Source organism: Primulina eburnea, chromosome 5, assembly GCF_022965805.1.
Source record: "Primulina eburnea isolate SZY01 chromosome 5, ASM2296580v1, whole genome shotgun sequence".
NCBI classification, from domain to species: Eukaryota; Viridiplantae; Streptophyta; class Magnoliopsida; order Lamiales; family Gesneriaceae; genus Primulina; species Primulina eburnea.
The window spans coordinates 6,084,475-6,099,528 of NC_133105.1; the positions used below are offsets into that span (position 1 = coordinate 6,084,475).

Genomic DNA, 15,054 nt, shown 5'->3' on the forward strand with positions numbered 1-15,054 from the left:
TTAAGATGCTGAATATGAATATGCTAAAAATAACCAGGGTTCCAATCTTTATATGTGATTCGAATGTTATCAAACAAGCCACAGCCTCTCACCTGATTGCACACTGACACCCAGAGTCCGCTCATGGTCTTGTAATTTTTGTCCAAGCATCAAATTTGATCTTTTCATTTTACCTATGCATTATAATATTCCCTCAAAATTTCTGAATTATTATAATGTTGACAAGAACGATTAAAATTTGTAATTGACTATTAGTTTAGTGAAAATTATACTGAAACTTATTCAAAGGATGCAAAATTTTGTCAGATATATTCTCAGCTTGACCTAGTTTATGAAAATTTTTATTTTTTATGTTAAAAATATTGACTTTTAGCCACACCGTTTCACGATTTCGTCTGCTCAATGTAAAAACCACTACCAAGTGTTGGGTTGAATAAGAACCAAAAGAGAAAATATTAAACAAAATAGAAAATCACTAAACCGACATTTGAACATTTTATTAATATATATGTTTGATCAATTGAAAAACCGTTTCATGGTGTAGCATCTTTCCCAACGCTAACATTGATACTCTCCTCAATATGATCCCAACGACTCTTTTCCTCTTGCACCATCTTGTACTTGTACCAACGAGCACACACCAAGTACATCCCAAAATTCAGCACACTCACCCCAGCAAGCAGCCAGTAGAAATACTCCAACCTATCCCTATTCAAGTTGTTGCTCCCCAGCCACCCTTTGCTCACCTTATTCACCACACTCACCACCACCGTGCTCGTAAAATACCCGAATGCCAGCGAACACCATGAGATAGCCGTGCCCAAGGACTTCATCCCCGACGAGCTTTCGGCATAGAAGAAGTCCAGCATTCCTGCCAACGTGAACATATCCGCCATGCCGAATATAGCATACTGTATCCCTAGCCAGAATACGCTTATCGGTAAAGGGCCGGGGGAGTCCACCATGCCATGCTCGATGGCTACGTTCTTCCTGCGTGTTTCTATTACTCCACTCACTGCCATTGATATGGCTGAAAGCACGAGCCCAACACCGACCCTTTGGAGCTGCGTGATTCCCGTAGGGATACCGGTGAGCTTTTGTGCTATGGGGATGAATACCTTGTCGTAAATGGGGAGAAGAATGAACATGAAAAGGAGCGGGATTACTGGGACTGAGGGTCCTGGAACTTCGAAATTTCCTATTTTTCGATTCATTGTGGTGCTTTGTTGAATGGAGAATGTCTGTAGTTGAGCCAAACAGGTGTTCATGAAGACCGTGCTGAGGATTATCGGTAGCATACGGACAAGGATTTTTGTTTCTTCAATTTGTGTGACGGTACAGAGTTTCCAAGACCCTGAAACAGCTGATAGTACTGGTTCATCTTCTGCTGTTATGATTGCTGCATGATCTAAACATCTGTAAACATTTGGTTTATTTTGTTAGAGATTAGATCAAAGGTAGATTCAATTTCAAGATTTTGAATGTGTGTTAGCAGAAACACGACTGACTTGAATTGATCAGTTCTTTGAAGAATCTGATTCTGTGCAGCTTCTTTATCATGAACTTCATGCAATTCTCCAGCCATATCCGGCAAAGGAAGTCTCCATTTTCTAATGGCTGCCACAAATACCTGCACAGCACATTAATGAAAATATTCAGCCATCGTATCTGAAGATTAAGAAACCAGCAAATTTCACGTATAATGCCGTTAAAAATGTAAATTTCACATCCAAAATATATCAAGTTGCCGGCGTATACCTGTATAGTTCGAACTAAAGGGCTTCCTTTCGGCAAGTAATTTCGATAAGTAGATAGCCCCATGCTAAGAAACAGAAGTCCCATGCCCACAGCTACAGCACAAACACCAAAAGCCCAATCCCATCCTAGATTTGAACTGATCCACACCACAAACGTGACACCAAGCATCGCTCCGAAAGTGAGGGAAAACATGTACCAGTTGAAGAAACTCGAAAGGGAATTAGCCTCCCTCGAGTCTTGTTCATCGAATTGATCTGCTCCAAGGGAAGGCAAAGCTGCTTTGATCCCACCAGTCCCGAGTGCTACAAGATAAACACCGGTGAATAGAATAGCCTCTTGACTTCTCGTCGGGGATTCACAATGACTTGTTGCACTTGGGGCTACATCTTTGCAGGGAAAAGGTCTCAGCTGCTTGAAATGTGCTTGTACTGCTAGAAGAACAAAACCCTGAAAAATTGCCACAATATATTTTCCGGGTGTTATATTTATTTGAAAAAAAGTGACTTTCACCTCCTTTACTTTTATTTCCTTAGATCTAACTTTCTGAAAATCTTAGAGTAATATGCAGGATATGCATGACTAAGAGCTCGATTTTTACATACCATGATTTCTAAGCAACCAAAGATGAGACACGTCTTGAACCTTGACAAGTAAGTATCTGAGATAAATCCTCCAAACAATGGAAGCAAAAATGCAGCCCCCATGAAATTAGTGAGTGAAGTTGCTGATTTTGTCAAGCTGAAGTTCATGTACCCATAAAAGTATGTGAATATACTAACACCATTTGAAATGAATGCCATTGTTTCCAATGCTGCCATTGCTGCGTAAAATCAACACACCCAAACCACATTTGTCAAAATCAAAATAACTAATAACATACAAATCTAGGACTGTTAGACTTAGAAATTCAGTCAAGTAAGCCGACGGTGGCTCGTGGCATGGTCTTTTGGACATATCAGTCAATAAACACATTTGTAGTGATCTAGCTAAAGCTCCAAAGTTCAGAATTAGTATACGCTTTCTTGTCGAGTCAATGCTACATTATAACAGAAAATGAGTACAAAAAATGACAGGTATTTAGAAACGGTATAGTACTGTTTGACTATACCGAAAACAAATACGGTAGCTCTACTGCCACCCTTGCTTGGCTGCTGCTTAGGCTGAATTTTGACATTTTTATCGAAAATTCCCTGGAAAAATCGACAGATTAAATTTCAAGGGAAATAAACAGTGATAGTGAATTAACTAGAAACGTGATGGCTTTTCCATATAACCGCGCCGTGCTTACCATTTTCAGGGTTTTCTATTTCTGCAATCTTCAATAATTGGCAGATTAATGAAGATTGTGACATAACTTGAAGTGCTTATATAGAGTTCATGTCGATATTACAGCCTCAGAGAAACTGACAACCAATGAACAAAAACGAATCTAGTCGACCATGAGAGAATAATCATATATAGTCAACGAGACGGTGAATGGTTCTTTTTAATTAGTTGAGTTGGATAAAGTAATTATTATAAAATTCAAGATCGATGTGCATGCTTACTTAGGCCGTATAAATACATATATATATATATATATATATATATATATATATATATATATATATATATATATATATATATATATATATATGATGAGGTACGAATTCAGACAAAAGTTTTCTTAGGAGGCTTGATATTGTTTGATTGTGAAATGGTTCCCGATGCTTAAAGATGCCATTAGAATGGCAACTCGTGCAAATCACGCGTGGTTGTTTAATCAGTAAAACACCATGTATGTATGCATATTCTTGGATGATTATAAAATTAATCATTTTTTGAGAGCAATATGTTGGAATATCATTTTCTGGTACCTAAATTAACGAGTAGCAGAAATTTAATTATTTTTTTTTACGTTCAAAATGTTCATCTGACATAATACGATTTAAACCATTCATAGTGTGGTTTAGAATAGTTTACATTTGCGTATATAACGTCGGTCCATCTATTTCAGATTTTAAGATGAGATAACTCTTATTGTAAATATCTACGAAGGGATATTTCTGCTTCTTCAATAGTCTAATCAGGTCCACGACCAGAAACTGGATTTCTCGTATAGATCGCATTAGAGATCTAAACGAAATTTACGTCGAGAGTCGATCGTTGGAATTTCAGAATTTCTACGGCGGTGCGAAAGAAAATTGGAGTCACGGCCGTGTGCTTCCTTGATGAGGGAGGGTGGCTGGTTTTTTTCTTAAGTAGAGAGATAATTTATTGTCAAATTTTGGTGGAAAAACTTATGTGTATAATTAAGTTTTGATTATACATATATAAAATCTCTTCCTGATCTAATCAGGAATATCCTTTTATCATGATATTGTTTTTTCATTATTCAAAAATTCTTATTTACATATTTTTCACTTTGAAAATACAATGCATAAATTATTATCAACTTTTGATATTATGATATATATACATATACACGCATGTATATACATATATATTCTAGAATGTTTAATTAATTATATAAATAGTTTGTATTTAATTACTCAATTAATTATTAAATAGTTAATCTATTCTAGACTCTTCTAGAATGTTTCACGAGAATTTGTACTTAGTAGTCACTACCACTAGTTTCACTACAAGAAAAATGCTATACGACAACGGATAAAATCCGTTGTCGTAGCCATTTTAAAACTGTTGTTGAAGCCAGTGTTGTTAAATGTTCGCTCAAAGACAAGGGTTAAAAACTGTTGTTGTAGTTATATTTTGCGACGGTTTTCAAAACCGTTGCCAATTAAAAACCGTCGTCGTATCGGCAATTTGCGACAGTTTTAAAACCGTCGCAAATGATAATTGCGACGGTTTGAAAACCGTCGCACAATTTAGTGCCGACGAAAATTGATATAAACCGTCGCTAAATGTAGCGACAGTATTCATGTGGAAAAACAGTCGCTAATAGCGACGGTTTATAAGTCCGTCGCTAATATTTTAGGTAAAATAAAAAAAAAATTAGAATTTAATAAATACGTAAATTGGTACAATCATATAAAAGATAAAATATTTAAGTGTCGTGAAATAATAAAATTGTATAAGAGATAAAAATTTTAATTGTTTTGATATTGTAAAAAAATCGTGTAAAATATAAAAATTTTAAGTGTTGTGAAGTGGTAAAATCATGTAAGAGATAAAAAATTTAAGTGTTGTGAAGTTGTAAAATTGTGTAAGTGAGAAAATTTTAATTGTTGTGAAGTGAAGTGGAAGAAATTGAATGAAAGTTGTATGTATTTATAGAGAGTGATGGAAAAAGGACTTTTTGAAAATAGCGACGGTTTTATCTAAAACCATCGCAATATTTAAAATCGGCGACGGTTTAATCTTATTTGTCGCTAAATATAGCGACGGTTTTGATAACACTGTCGCCAAATGTAGCGACGATATGAACACAACCGTCGCTGATGTTAAAGATGCGACGGTTTTTTTTTAACGGTCGCTAACATTAGCGACGGTTAGGAGTCAACCGTCGCCGATTTGAAATGTTGCGACAGTAATTTAATACTGTCGCTAAAAGTAGCGACGGTGTTTGTTAAAACCGTCGCTAAATATACCACAAAAAACTATTATATACAAAACCGTTGTCGAATGTACCAAAAAAAGCGCTCATAGACAACTGTTCTGTAATCTGTTGTCTTTGACCCTAAAAAACGCTCAAAGACAACGTTTTATAAAACCGTTGTCTTTGATCAAAAAAACCGTTGTCTTTTGCACTCAAAAGACAACGGTTTTTATAAAACCGTTGTTGTTTGCCCCCAAAAGACAACAGTTTTATAAAAACCGTTGTCTTTTTCTTAAAAAACACACTTTTAACAACGGTTTTCGCAAAAACCGTTGTTAAAAGTTTTTTAACAACGGTTTTAACAAAAACCGTTGTTAAATGTGTGTTGTTGTTTGGGTTTTTTCTTGTAGTGTTTATTATTTAATCAGTATATTCTAAATTTACTAAATAAATTATTGTAAACTCATTTTATTCCCGATCAACTATCAAATAACGCCGATATATCAAGGGTACAAATCTAGTTCATATAATCAAAGTTAATTTATTTTGGCAGCTGCCAGTTTTTGAACTCTTTAACTAAAAGAGAAAGTTATATTCTTTTAACTTAATTAGTAGTCAATCCAACTTACACAACTTCCATTACATGAAATCAATTTATAATTTCTTTTATAAACAATTTGTTTAATTCAGAACAACATTTGTTCTTATCCGAGCTTATCCTAATAGCCTCATTCTTTTCATCAACCCTTTGATTAAGAATGTTAGAACTCAAGTCTGATTACACCATTCGGATCATGGTAAGAGCGTCTACTAACATCGTACAATGATTCTGTAGTTATCACTGATAGTGCATGCAATAACCTTAAGTTATGGTTAATGTACAGTACGAGCCCTCCAAGTTATGTATCATGATCGAATCTGTAACCATTGATATATCGAGAGCTGCAACTAAATTCGACAACGATGTTATGTATATTTGTGTAATCATAGTAGAATGATATGTGCAACTGAGGAAATGCTTTTCCAAGATGCAACCGTCTTACGCTGACTAGAGATTACTTGCACTATTAACTAATTAGATCACATATGATATTTTCACTCATATATAATATTAGGTGAATCCATGACTACAATGCATTGACTCCTACGTATTTCGAAACTACACTCAACATCGCCACCTGATGACCTTCAATGGAGTGTTGTTTAATGCATCATCAAATTCTCACTCATCTGTATGAATGAACATTTCCGTGTCCTTACCAATAAAACATGACATTTACATCACATATGCTAGTATCAAGCTCGAGCAACCTTTATCCTCATTTAGGTTGTTGAATCGATTAAGAATCAATTTAGAATATACAAGACACTTCTTAATTAGTTTCATAATCTTACGTAAAAAGACATACCTCATGATACCTATTGTATATTTAAGGATTTTATCTATGCAGGTTACGTGTATATACAAATAACGTAAATGTCATAATTTGATGAAATTATAAAATATTATTAAAATAAATGTTATTTTTACATAAGAGTCGATGAAGTCCATGACATAAGTTGGCTCGTCAGACACCTACTCTAACACAATAATCAACTTCAATATCTTGTCTGATCGTTTATTATATAACTTAATTACTGAAAACATCAAGTTGTTAATTGGAAATCTATCGAGAAATTTTTAGTCTTAAAACCCAAATTTGAAAAGTAGAATGACGAAAACTTAAAACAAGACAACTTAAATGACTGAATTAATTGTTTTCTTATTAAGCTCAAATACCACGATTGATCCTGTATATACATACAATTTATTATGTTCAGAAGACACATTCCGATCGATAATCTTCATTAATCTATAACATTGCTGGACTATCCGATATTTACAATTTATTAAGAAATATTTAATTATATTGTTGGGGAGGGCAAGCATGATAGGTGTATTTCTTTATTTAAGCCAAAAAAAAAAAAAATTATTTGGATCCTCCGACTGAGAAAGGATCCAACCGGCAGATGAAAATAATAAATTCTTTTTTCTTTCTTTATTTTTTTTCCTGTTAAATTTCGGTCTTGAAAAATAAAGAATAATTGTTACTTTCTTGTATGTTGGAACACTCCTCCGATCCAAGACCAATGATATCCGTCAGATAGGCATCTTTAATTTACTCACAAAATGATTCTATTTTGCCTTTTGGGTTTGATTTATAGACAAAAACTTGTGTGAGACGGTCTCACAGGTCGTATTTGTGAGACGGATATCTTATCTGGGTCACCTATGCTAAGAATATTACTTTTTATTGTGAATCTGGATAGGGTTGGTCTATCTCACAGATTATGATCCGTGAGACGGTCTCACATGAGACCCACTCTGATTTATATTATCTTTTTTGTCCATTTTCAAAATTCGTTATATCTCATGTCCCTACAAAATGACTAGGTTTCTTGTGAGACGGTCTCACAAATTATTAACAATAAAAAATAATACTCTTAGCATAAAAAGTAATACTTTTCATAGATGACCCAAATAAGATATATGTCTCACAAAATACGACTCGTGAGATCGTCTCACACAAGTTTTTGACTTAAAAAATTTGGTATATGATTAATGTTTTTTTACACGATTAATTACTCAAATCATTTCCCCTCGCAGAATTCTTAATTTTACCCTTTACGAGGAAAGTTTAAAATTTCATACATGAGACAGATATTCAATTCGACCCAACTAATAAAAAAATATTATTTTTATGTCAAAAATATTATTTTATTTCATAGTAGATATGGATCAAATCGTCTCATTTCATAAATATACGCCAGTGAGACGGTAGATTTACTCTAAAAACTAACTATTAATTTTTTTTCATCTTAATTTATATTTTGTTTCCCATTTCTCGTTCTTATTTTTTCTCTAAAACACAGCTAACTTTTTACCAAATTGTTGATGGTCAAACACCCTTGTGACACCTATGACCGTTAATACTGCTGGAGAGATATTCACCAAAATTTATTTTTTCACAGAATGAAATGTCTGCCAGTATGCCAAACTAAATGGTTACTCTATGAGCCAGTCCAGAGTAAAACACTCTTCAGGGACATGAACACTTAGGTCCAGTACAATCTTCTTCATTTCTTTCCACAGCCAAGAAACATAGAGATTGCAAATTGCAATCCTGCCAAGGACTCTGGTAAATTCTTCATCTTTGGACACCCGCTCGTATCAATCTTCTCCATATTTGTACAACCACCCATTCCCTCTGGGAGCCCTTCTATGTTTACACATTGGGAAACATCGAGATAAGTAAGAGAAACCAAGTTTCCGGCTCCTCAAGGAAGCCTCCTCAAATTCGGGCAAGCATGAAGTCTCAAAATTTGTAGGAACTTTAGTCCACCCAAATCAAATGGAAGTTCTTGAAGACTGTCACAATTGGTGATACTTAGGCTCTTGAGTGTGTGCATTCTACATATGCTCGAGGGTAACTGGAGCAAGTTGATACAGAGAGTTGCATACATCGCACAGAATTAGTGAAATCTTTTTCAAGTTTTTGAGGGGTACGGTGGTGTAACAAGAATGTCGAGTGGAATTTTCTTGTCTTCCGGAAAAGCACCCAAATCGAGGAAACACTCCCTCTCCTTCTCTGGAAGATAATCAAGTACTTATTTTCATCCGCTCGAGTAGTTGTGGACTTCATGGGATCACAAAAAGGTAGGCTTCATGATAACCGGTTCCTAGCACTAATCCAAAACATCTCGGATTGACCATTTAATGAAGCTCCAATCACCTCAAGTGCCAGTGGAAGCCCTTTACATTCATCCACAATTTAAAGAAAATCGAGTGGTTGTCAAAGAATGTCTAACAAAGAAACAAAACACATGTCAATTCAAGTGTTCTTCCGTTACCTGCTTAACTAATTGTTTGTCAGTACTGAGAGTATGGAAGTTTGTCCAAAAGCGGAGTGACAAAACAAGGAAATGGCCTCATTTTCACGCAACAACTGTAATTCGTAGGAACACTGGACAATAGATGGAGGGAATCTAGAACGCGAAACTACAAGGAATTTGCAACAAGGACTCTTGATGATCAGTTGTTCGAGAACTGCTTGGGAGTTGGGACCAAACATCATCAAGAACTACGAGAGATTGAACAGGATTTTCAACATCAAGCTGTGCTTTTGCTTGGGAAAACATTTCACCGTAGCCCATAATGTTGAATCCTGATATCAGACAGCATATATTTCTTCTCAATTCCTCCACATTTGGAATTGAGATACGGTTAGGAAAAAGACCCTGTTATTGAAATAACCTGGGAGATACAGAATCAGAATCAACATTCATGTTTCTTCTCTCTATCAAATCTAAATATTTTCCATGATCCCACGTGAAATAAGATATATTAAGATAGAGGCCTTGCTCCTGATTTGATTATCTCTGCAAATTTCTCTGGCGAGGGTAGTTTTGCCGCTGCCACCGATTCCATGAATCCCAATTACACCGAAACACTCACTGCTCACCAGCAGTGCTGGTACATGTTCCAGCGGGAAGCTTTTAGAACCTTTGTGGCTAACTGCTGGCCGTTTGATAGAATCTGGGAGAAGTTGTAAAGCTCGCGTTGACGGTGCTCAGGTAGAGCCAGGATTCAAAATTATTTTGGCGGGCTGTCTCATATTATATTTAATAAAATAAATAATTAATAAAAAAAATTAAAATAAAAAATATATAGACATTTACTTCATGAAAACATAGAACAAAAATATTTAATACTTTCAAAAACATGGAGCTAATTAAACACTACTGAAGTTGTGCTCTTCGATTTTTCTTAAAATAAAACTCATTAATTATTAAATCGTTATTAATTTTTTCAACCAAATCTCGTTCGATATAAATCATCATAAAATCTCCGAAAAATTATGCTTCTATCTTCTTACGAAGAGTTGTTTTAACTAGTTTTATTGATGAAAATGCTCGTTCCGTTGTTGCTGTAGAAACGAGACGAGTTAAAACAAGACAAATCAAGTTGTCAATTAAATAAATATATCAGACTTGTTAAATAAGTAAAAGACGTAGATAAAAATATATAAATCACTTATCAATCAAATCGTAGATTCCTGAAAATTAATCTTCGACCAGTTCAGAAATAATTGATAAATTCTGAAATCTGGTCGAAATAATTGATAAATTCTGAAATCTTTCTTGGCCAGCAACATCAAGTTTATAGTGATTCAATTTCATTCTCAAGTGATGCAAATCTTGTGAATCGAAATCAAGATAATAGATTTTCTCAACAAGTTGATAGATATTATCAACATGCTTAAAATTTTCTTTAGATTTCAAAGCACAACTAAGTTTAAGAAGTTCAACTGTCTCATCCTTAAATCAATTATTAAGCTCTTCAACTTGAAAATCTATTGTAGCTGTAAATACATTAAATCGATTGAGTTGCTCAGCTATGATTGAATCATTTTTTTTGGCAAGAACGACATGTACCGGATTTTAAAAACTAAAACCAAAATTCAAATTAAACAAATTGATTTTTTAAATTAATTTAGCTCGATAAGTTATTTGGGTTTGAAATCGAGACTGAATTGATGTATGGCCTTATCTTAATTCCAAAAAAAGATTTTTTCAAATTTTTTACTCTTACGAATCATTGTGGTCAAAAGCCAAAATCAGTTCACATCATTTTTTAAAACCAACGGTAAAAAAAATTGATATTGACAAACATCAAAGAATAATATGGATGTTAATAGAAAACAAAAACTTTATACATCATTTAATTAAGTCGTAATACACAAAATTCAAATCATTGATAAATCATATAATATCACATACTATGATTCACATGAAAATTTGCGCAATTTCTCAAAATCACTATTTTATTTTTCTCAAAATCAATTCTTATAAACATACACTAGTTCATATTAAAAAAATTAAAATTCTATAAAACTTTTAGTATTAATATAAATTAAATAAAGATATAATAAAATATGTAGTAACTGCATAATCGTATTATCCTATTAGCTAAATTTAATATATTTGTATGTTATTGTAAAAATAATCTAAAAATATATTTGGAACTTAAAGCTAATTTTAAAAATCAACTTCCATTAAGTTCTTCAACTTTTTGAGCAAAATACGAGCGAAAGTCAAATTTAATTATAGATATTTACATAAGATCATTTTAAAAATTACTCATATGTAACAAAAATTCTTCAAATTTGCATCACTAAAGTAAAACTATCGAAACACAAAAATAAGAAAAAAAAATAAAATAAAGAAACACCAAAAAAAAAATTTTGGTACAATTTAGGTGAGGCTGAAGTCCATCCTAGCCCAAGGGTGCCTCCGTCCCTGGTGTTGAGAGAGCTCTCCTACGGAGAAATTGATTTCCTGGATGATGGGAAGGAATTCTTAGCTTGGATGTAGTCGATGAGTAGCAGAGCACTCGAGCAGCACCTGATGCATTTTCGGGATATGGCGATGAGTTGTTTGTGGAGTTCGGTAACGACTTCTCCGACGAAGAAGTCCGTAAAACCCATACCCGCGGTGGAGAAGAAGATGCGCCACCGCAGACTACGTGCAGCCGAATGAAGTAGGCTATAATTTACATATGCTACCAATTACCACAAAAACACGAAACAAAGTGCAGGGTAAATTAGTCATTTTGTCTCCTCATATTTGAGCCTGGAATCAAATTATATTGATTTTTTTTTTTTTTTTTACAAAAGAACTTATTATAACTTCAAGACGCATGATCGGAGCTTTACTTGTTTGAGCCGAGTATAATTTAGTTAAAAATCAATTTGTAATTTATGTATTTCTGGATCTAATTTTTTATATTCGTTTTCTCGATCGTTCTTCTTAATATACTTATGAAACATATTAAAATTTGAATCTCTCTTTTTGTACTAATGGCCGTGTATGTGTTTTGCATAAATTGTCAAAAATATTATTATTATTCTTAGTTCAGTCGATTTGTTGATATCACGTTCGCTCTCATAAATGTCATACGTGTTTTTGTTTGGAATACAATACAAAATTATGGTAATAGATACACATATGTATAAGTATAAAGTACTAAACTACTCTTATACTATATTACTATGTTACTCTTTTTATTACTTTATTTGGTTGAAATTTGTTTCATGTTTTTTTTAAGACTTTGCACCCTCAAATTAAATTAAAAAAAATAAAATTAGTGATCACATTATATATCGGAAAATCTAGTATTTACGTCTTTTTAGTTTACCCACAGGAATGTCATAAGTTTGTACGAAAAGTACAGTGAAAAGACTCGTCACGTTTAGGATATGAAGATGAAGAATAATGAATTTGTAAAGTTTGTAAATTCACGAGGAAACGGAGTAGGAACATTCATCCCCCCTTGACATATACCACGAATCATGCATATTGACCAAAGAGTAAACTTCAGTTAGCTTTGGTTTCCATTCATTAAAAAAAAAAAAAAGCAGCCATATTTATTAAAATTAAATTTTTATTAATTATTAAAAAATTCATTTTCCCATTTTATCACCAATTTTTAGTTATTATTAAAAAAAATTTATTTATAAATTATCAACTTATCTATAGGGGTGTTCAAATTTCGGTTAAAACCGAAAAAACCGACCGAACCGTAAAATTCGGTTTTTACGGTTCGGTTTTTTCGGTTATTTGACCGGTTTCGGTTTCTATATTACGCATTTTCGGTTTTCCGGTTCGGTTTTCGGTTTTTTTTAAAAAAAACCGAAAAAACCGAAAAACCGAATATATGAGAATTATTTGTTTTTTTTATTGTATTGTACTCCAAACATGTCCCAACTTAAAAATTAAAAATAGAACTTAAAAATAAACCAACATGTCCCAACTTAGTTTTGACATTCAAAATTTCAGCCGCAGTCGCACACCTTTGTTGAATTGTTGTGCTTGTGCCTTGCTTCACACATTTCCTTTTCAATAAACCAACAACACAAGTCTAGATTGGAGAAGAAGAAACATGTGTTGCTTTGGTAGTTCTCTGCTCTCTAATTTATATATCTCATATCTTTAATGTTATAGTTATTTTATTCTTTATCGGTTGATGATACTTGTTTTTAAATTTTTCTAGATTTTATCAATGATGGAAGATATTCTTGCATTATTGCTATATAGTTGTGACTTGCAATCAGGTTTGTTAAGTTGATCTAATTTATATGAACTTATTCTTTTTATAATGTGTTGATATTTTAATTTCCATACACATGAGAATTTTTATTGCAAGAGTTGATAAATCCATTGCTGGAATTATTCACTATCAATATATCCAAATTCCAAATTGCTTATAATTGTCATTGCTGTAATTTTTATTATTTTGATGTTTGTGAGATACTTGACAAATTGGTAACACGAATGATAGCTATGCCTATTTTTGATTACTTTATTTTGGTTTTTGTAAGATAATCAAACAAATTTGATTGTGGTTTTTTATTATATTTTTTTTAAAATTTATAACGTACAACTTTATTTATAATTAAATTTATTACACAAACCGTAATAACCGACCGTAATAACCAAACCGTAATACAAAAAAACCAAACCGGACCGAATTAAAATGGTTTGGTTTAGGATTAGGCATTCGAAAAACCGTAAACCGAAAAACCGAACCGAAGTTTATTAAAACCGAACCAAACCGACCGTTGAACACCCCTACTTATCTATTTATTGAGTTGATATATTGGTTTATTAATGTTTAAATTTTAACTAACTTTTATGTTTACACACATTTTTGAGAGAGTATAACGAATTAATTTTGTGAGACACCTCTCTTATTTGGGTATCCTTTAAAAAAATTACTAGTAGTGCCAAAAATATTACTTATTATTATAAATATGATTAAGGTTGACATGTTTTATGATATCGTCTCACAAAAAATCTGCTAGTATGTTTATGTATTTTATGTATAGATAACGGAGATAATATATATTAAAATAATTTTATATGGCGATCGTTTTGAAACTTATTAAAAAAAAGGAAAAATATGAGTGAAAAATGAAAATTTCGGTATAATGGTTTATGATTCAATTTTAAATTTAAATTTCTTAATGGTGATTATATAAATTGTTGGAACAATTGGTTATTTGGTTAAATGTAATAAATTAATTATTAAATATTTATATAGTTGATGCTATTTTATTTTTTGGATGGTTCGCCCGTCTGACCTGCAATTTGAGACAGTTTGGATTGAGTCGATGTTTTGCCAACCTACCCCATTTGATTGCGGGCTGGTCGGTTCTGCAAACTATAGTCATTATCAAGATCATATAAATTTATGCAAGTTCTCTTGCCTACTCTTTGTTTAAAGTTTAATTCTTTTTAGGTTGAGTTTTCATTATGTATTTTGTGTTTTATTGCTTTTTAGTCATATTTCACCCGAATGTCGACATTTCACCTAAAAATGTTGAGGCAACATTAGATTTTTTTTATATGTGTGTCAAAATAGGACTAAAAAACACAAAGTCATAAGATTAAAATTCAAATTTGACTAGATAGATGAAAAAAACCAAAACTCAAAAGAATTACATTAAATATTTTCTCTCAAACCATTTGGAAAGATGAGATTATATTAAGGAAAAAATTTGTGTGAGACGGTTTCACGGGTCGTATTTGTGAGACAGATATTTTATTTGGGTCACCCATGAAAAAATATTATTTTTTATACTAAGAGTATTACTTTTTATTGTGAATATGGATATGGTTGATCCGTCTCATAAATTATGATTCGTAAGACGGTCTCA

At 32.7% G+C, this 15,054-nt stretch overlaps 1 protein-coding gene across 1 annotated transcript; it reads right to left on the reverse strand.

The window, feature by feature from the left end:
• Positions 1-483: 483 nt before the first annotated feature.
• Positions 484-2,576, reverse strand: LOC140831685 (protein NRT1/ PTR FAMILY 4.5-like). Its single transcript, XM_073195432.1, has 4 exons — positions 2,361-2,576; positions 1,759-2,205; positions 1,509-1,630; positions 484-1,416 (listed from the first exon to the last, which is right to left on the reverse strand). The coding sequence occupies exons 1-4, from the start codon at positions 2,574-2,576 to the stop codon at positions 534-536; spliced, it is 1,668 nt and encodes a 555-aa protein (XP_073051533.1). The 3' UTR covers positions 484-533.
• Positions 2,577-15,054: the final 12,478 nt, after the last annotated feature.

Coding starts and splice junctions, on each gene's coding strand:
- LOC140831685 (XM_073195432.1), bottom strand. CDS start 2,576: ATGGCAGCATTGGAAACAATGGCATTCATTTCAAATGGTGTTAGTATA. Junction 2,206..2,360: donor TTGGTTGCTTAGAAATCATG/GTATGTAAAAAT, acceptor GCAATTTTTCAG/GGTTTTGTTCTTCTAGCAGT. Junction 1,417..1,508: donor CAAAGAACTGATCAATTCAA/GTCAGTCGTGTT, acceptor AAATGTTTACAG/ATGTTTAGATCATGCAGCAA.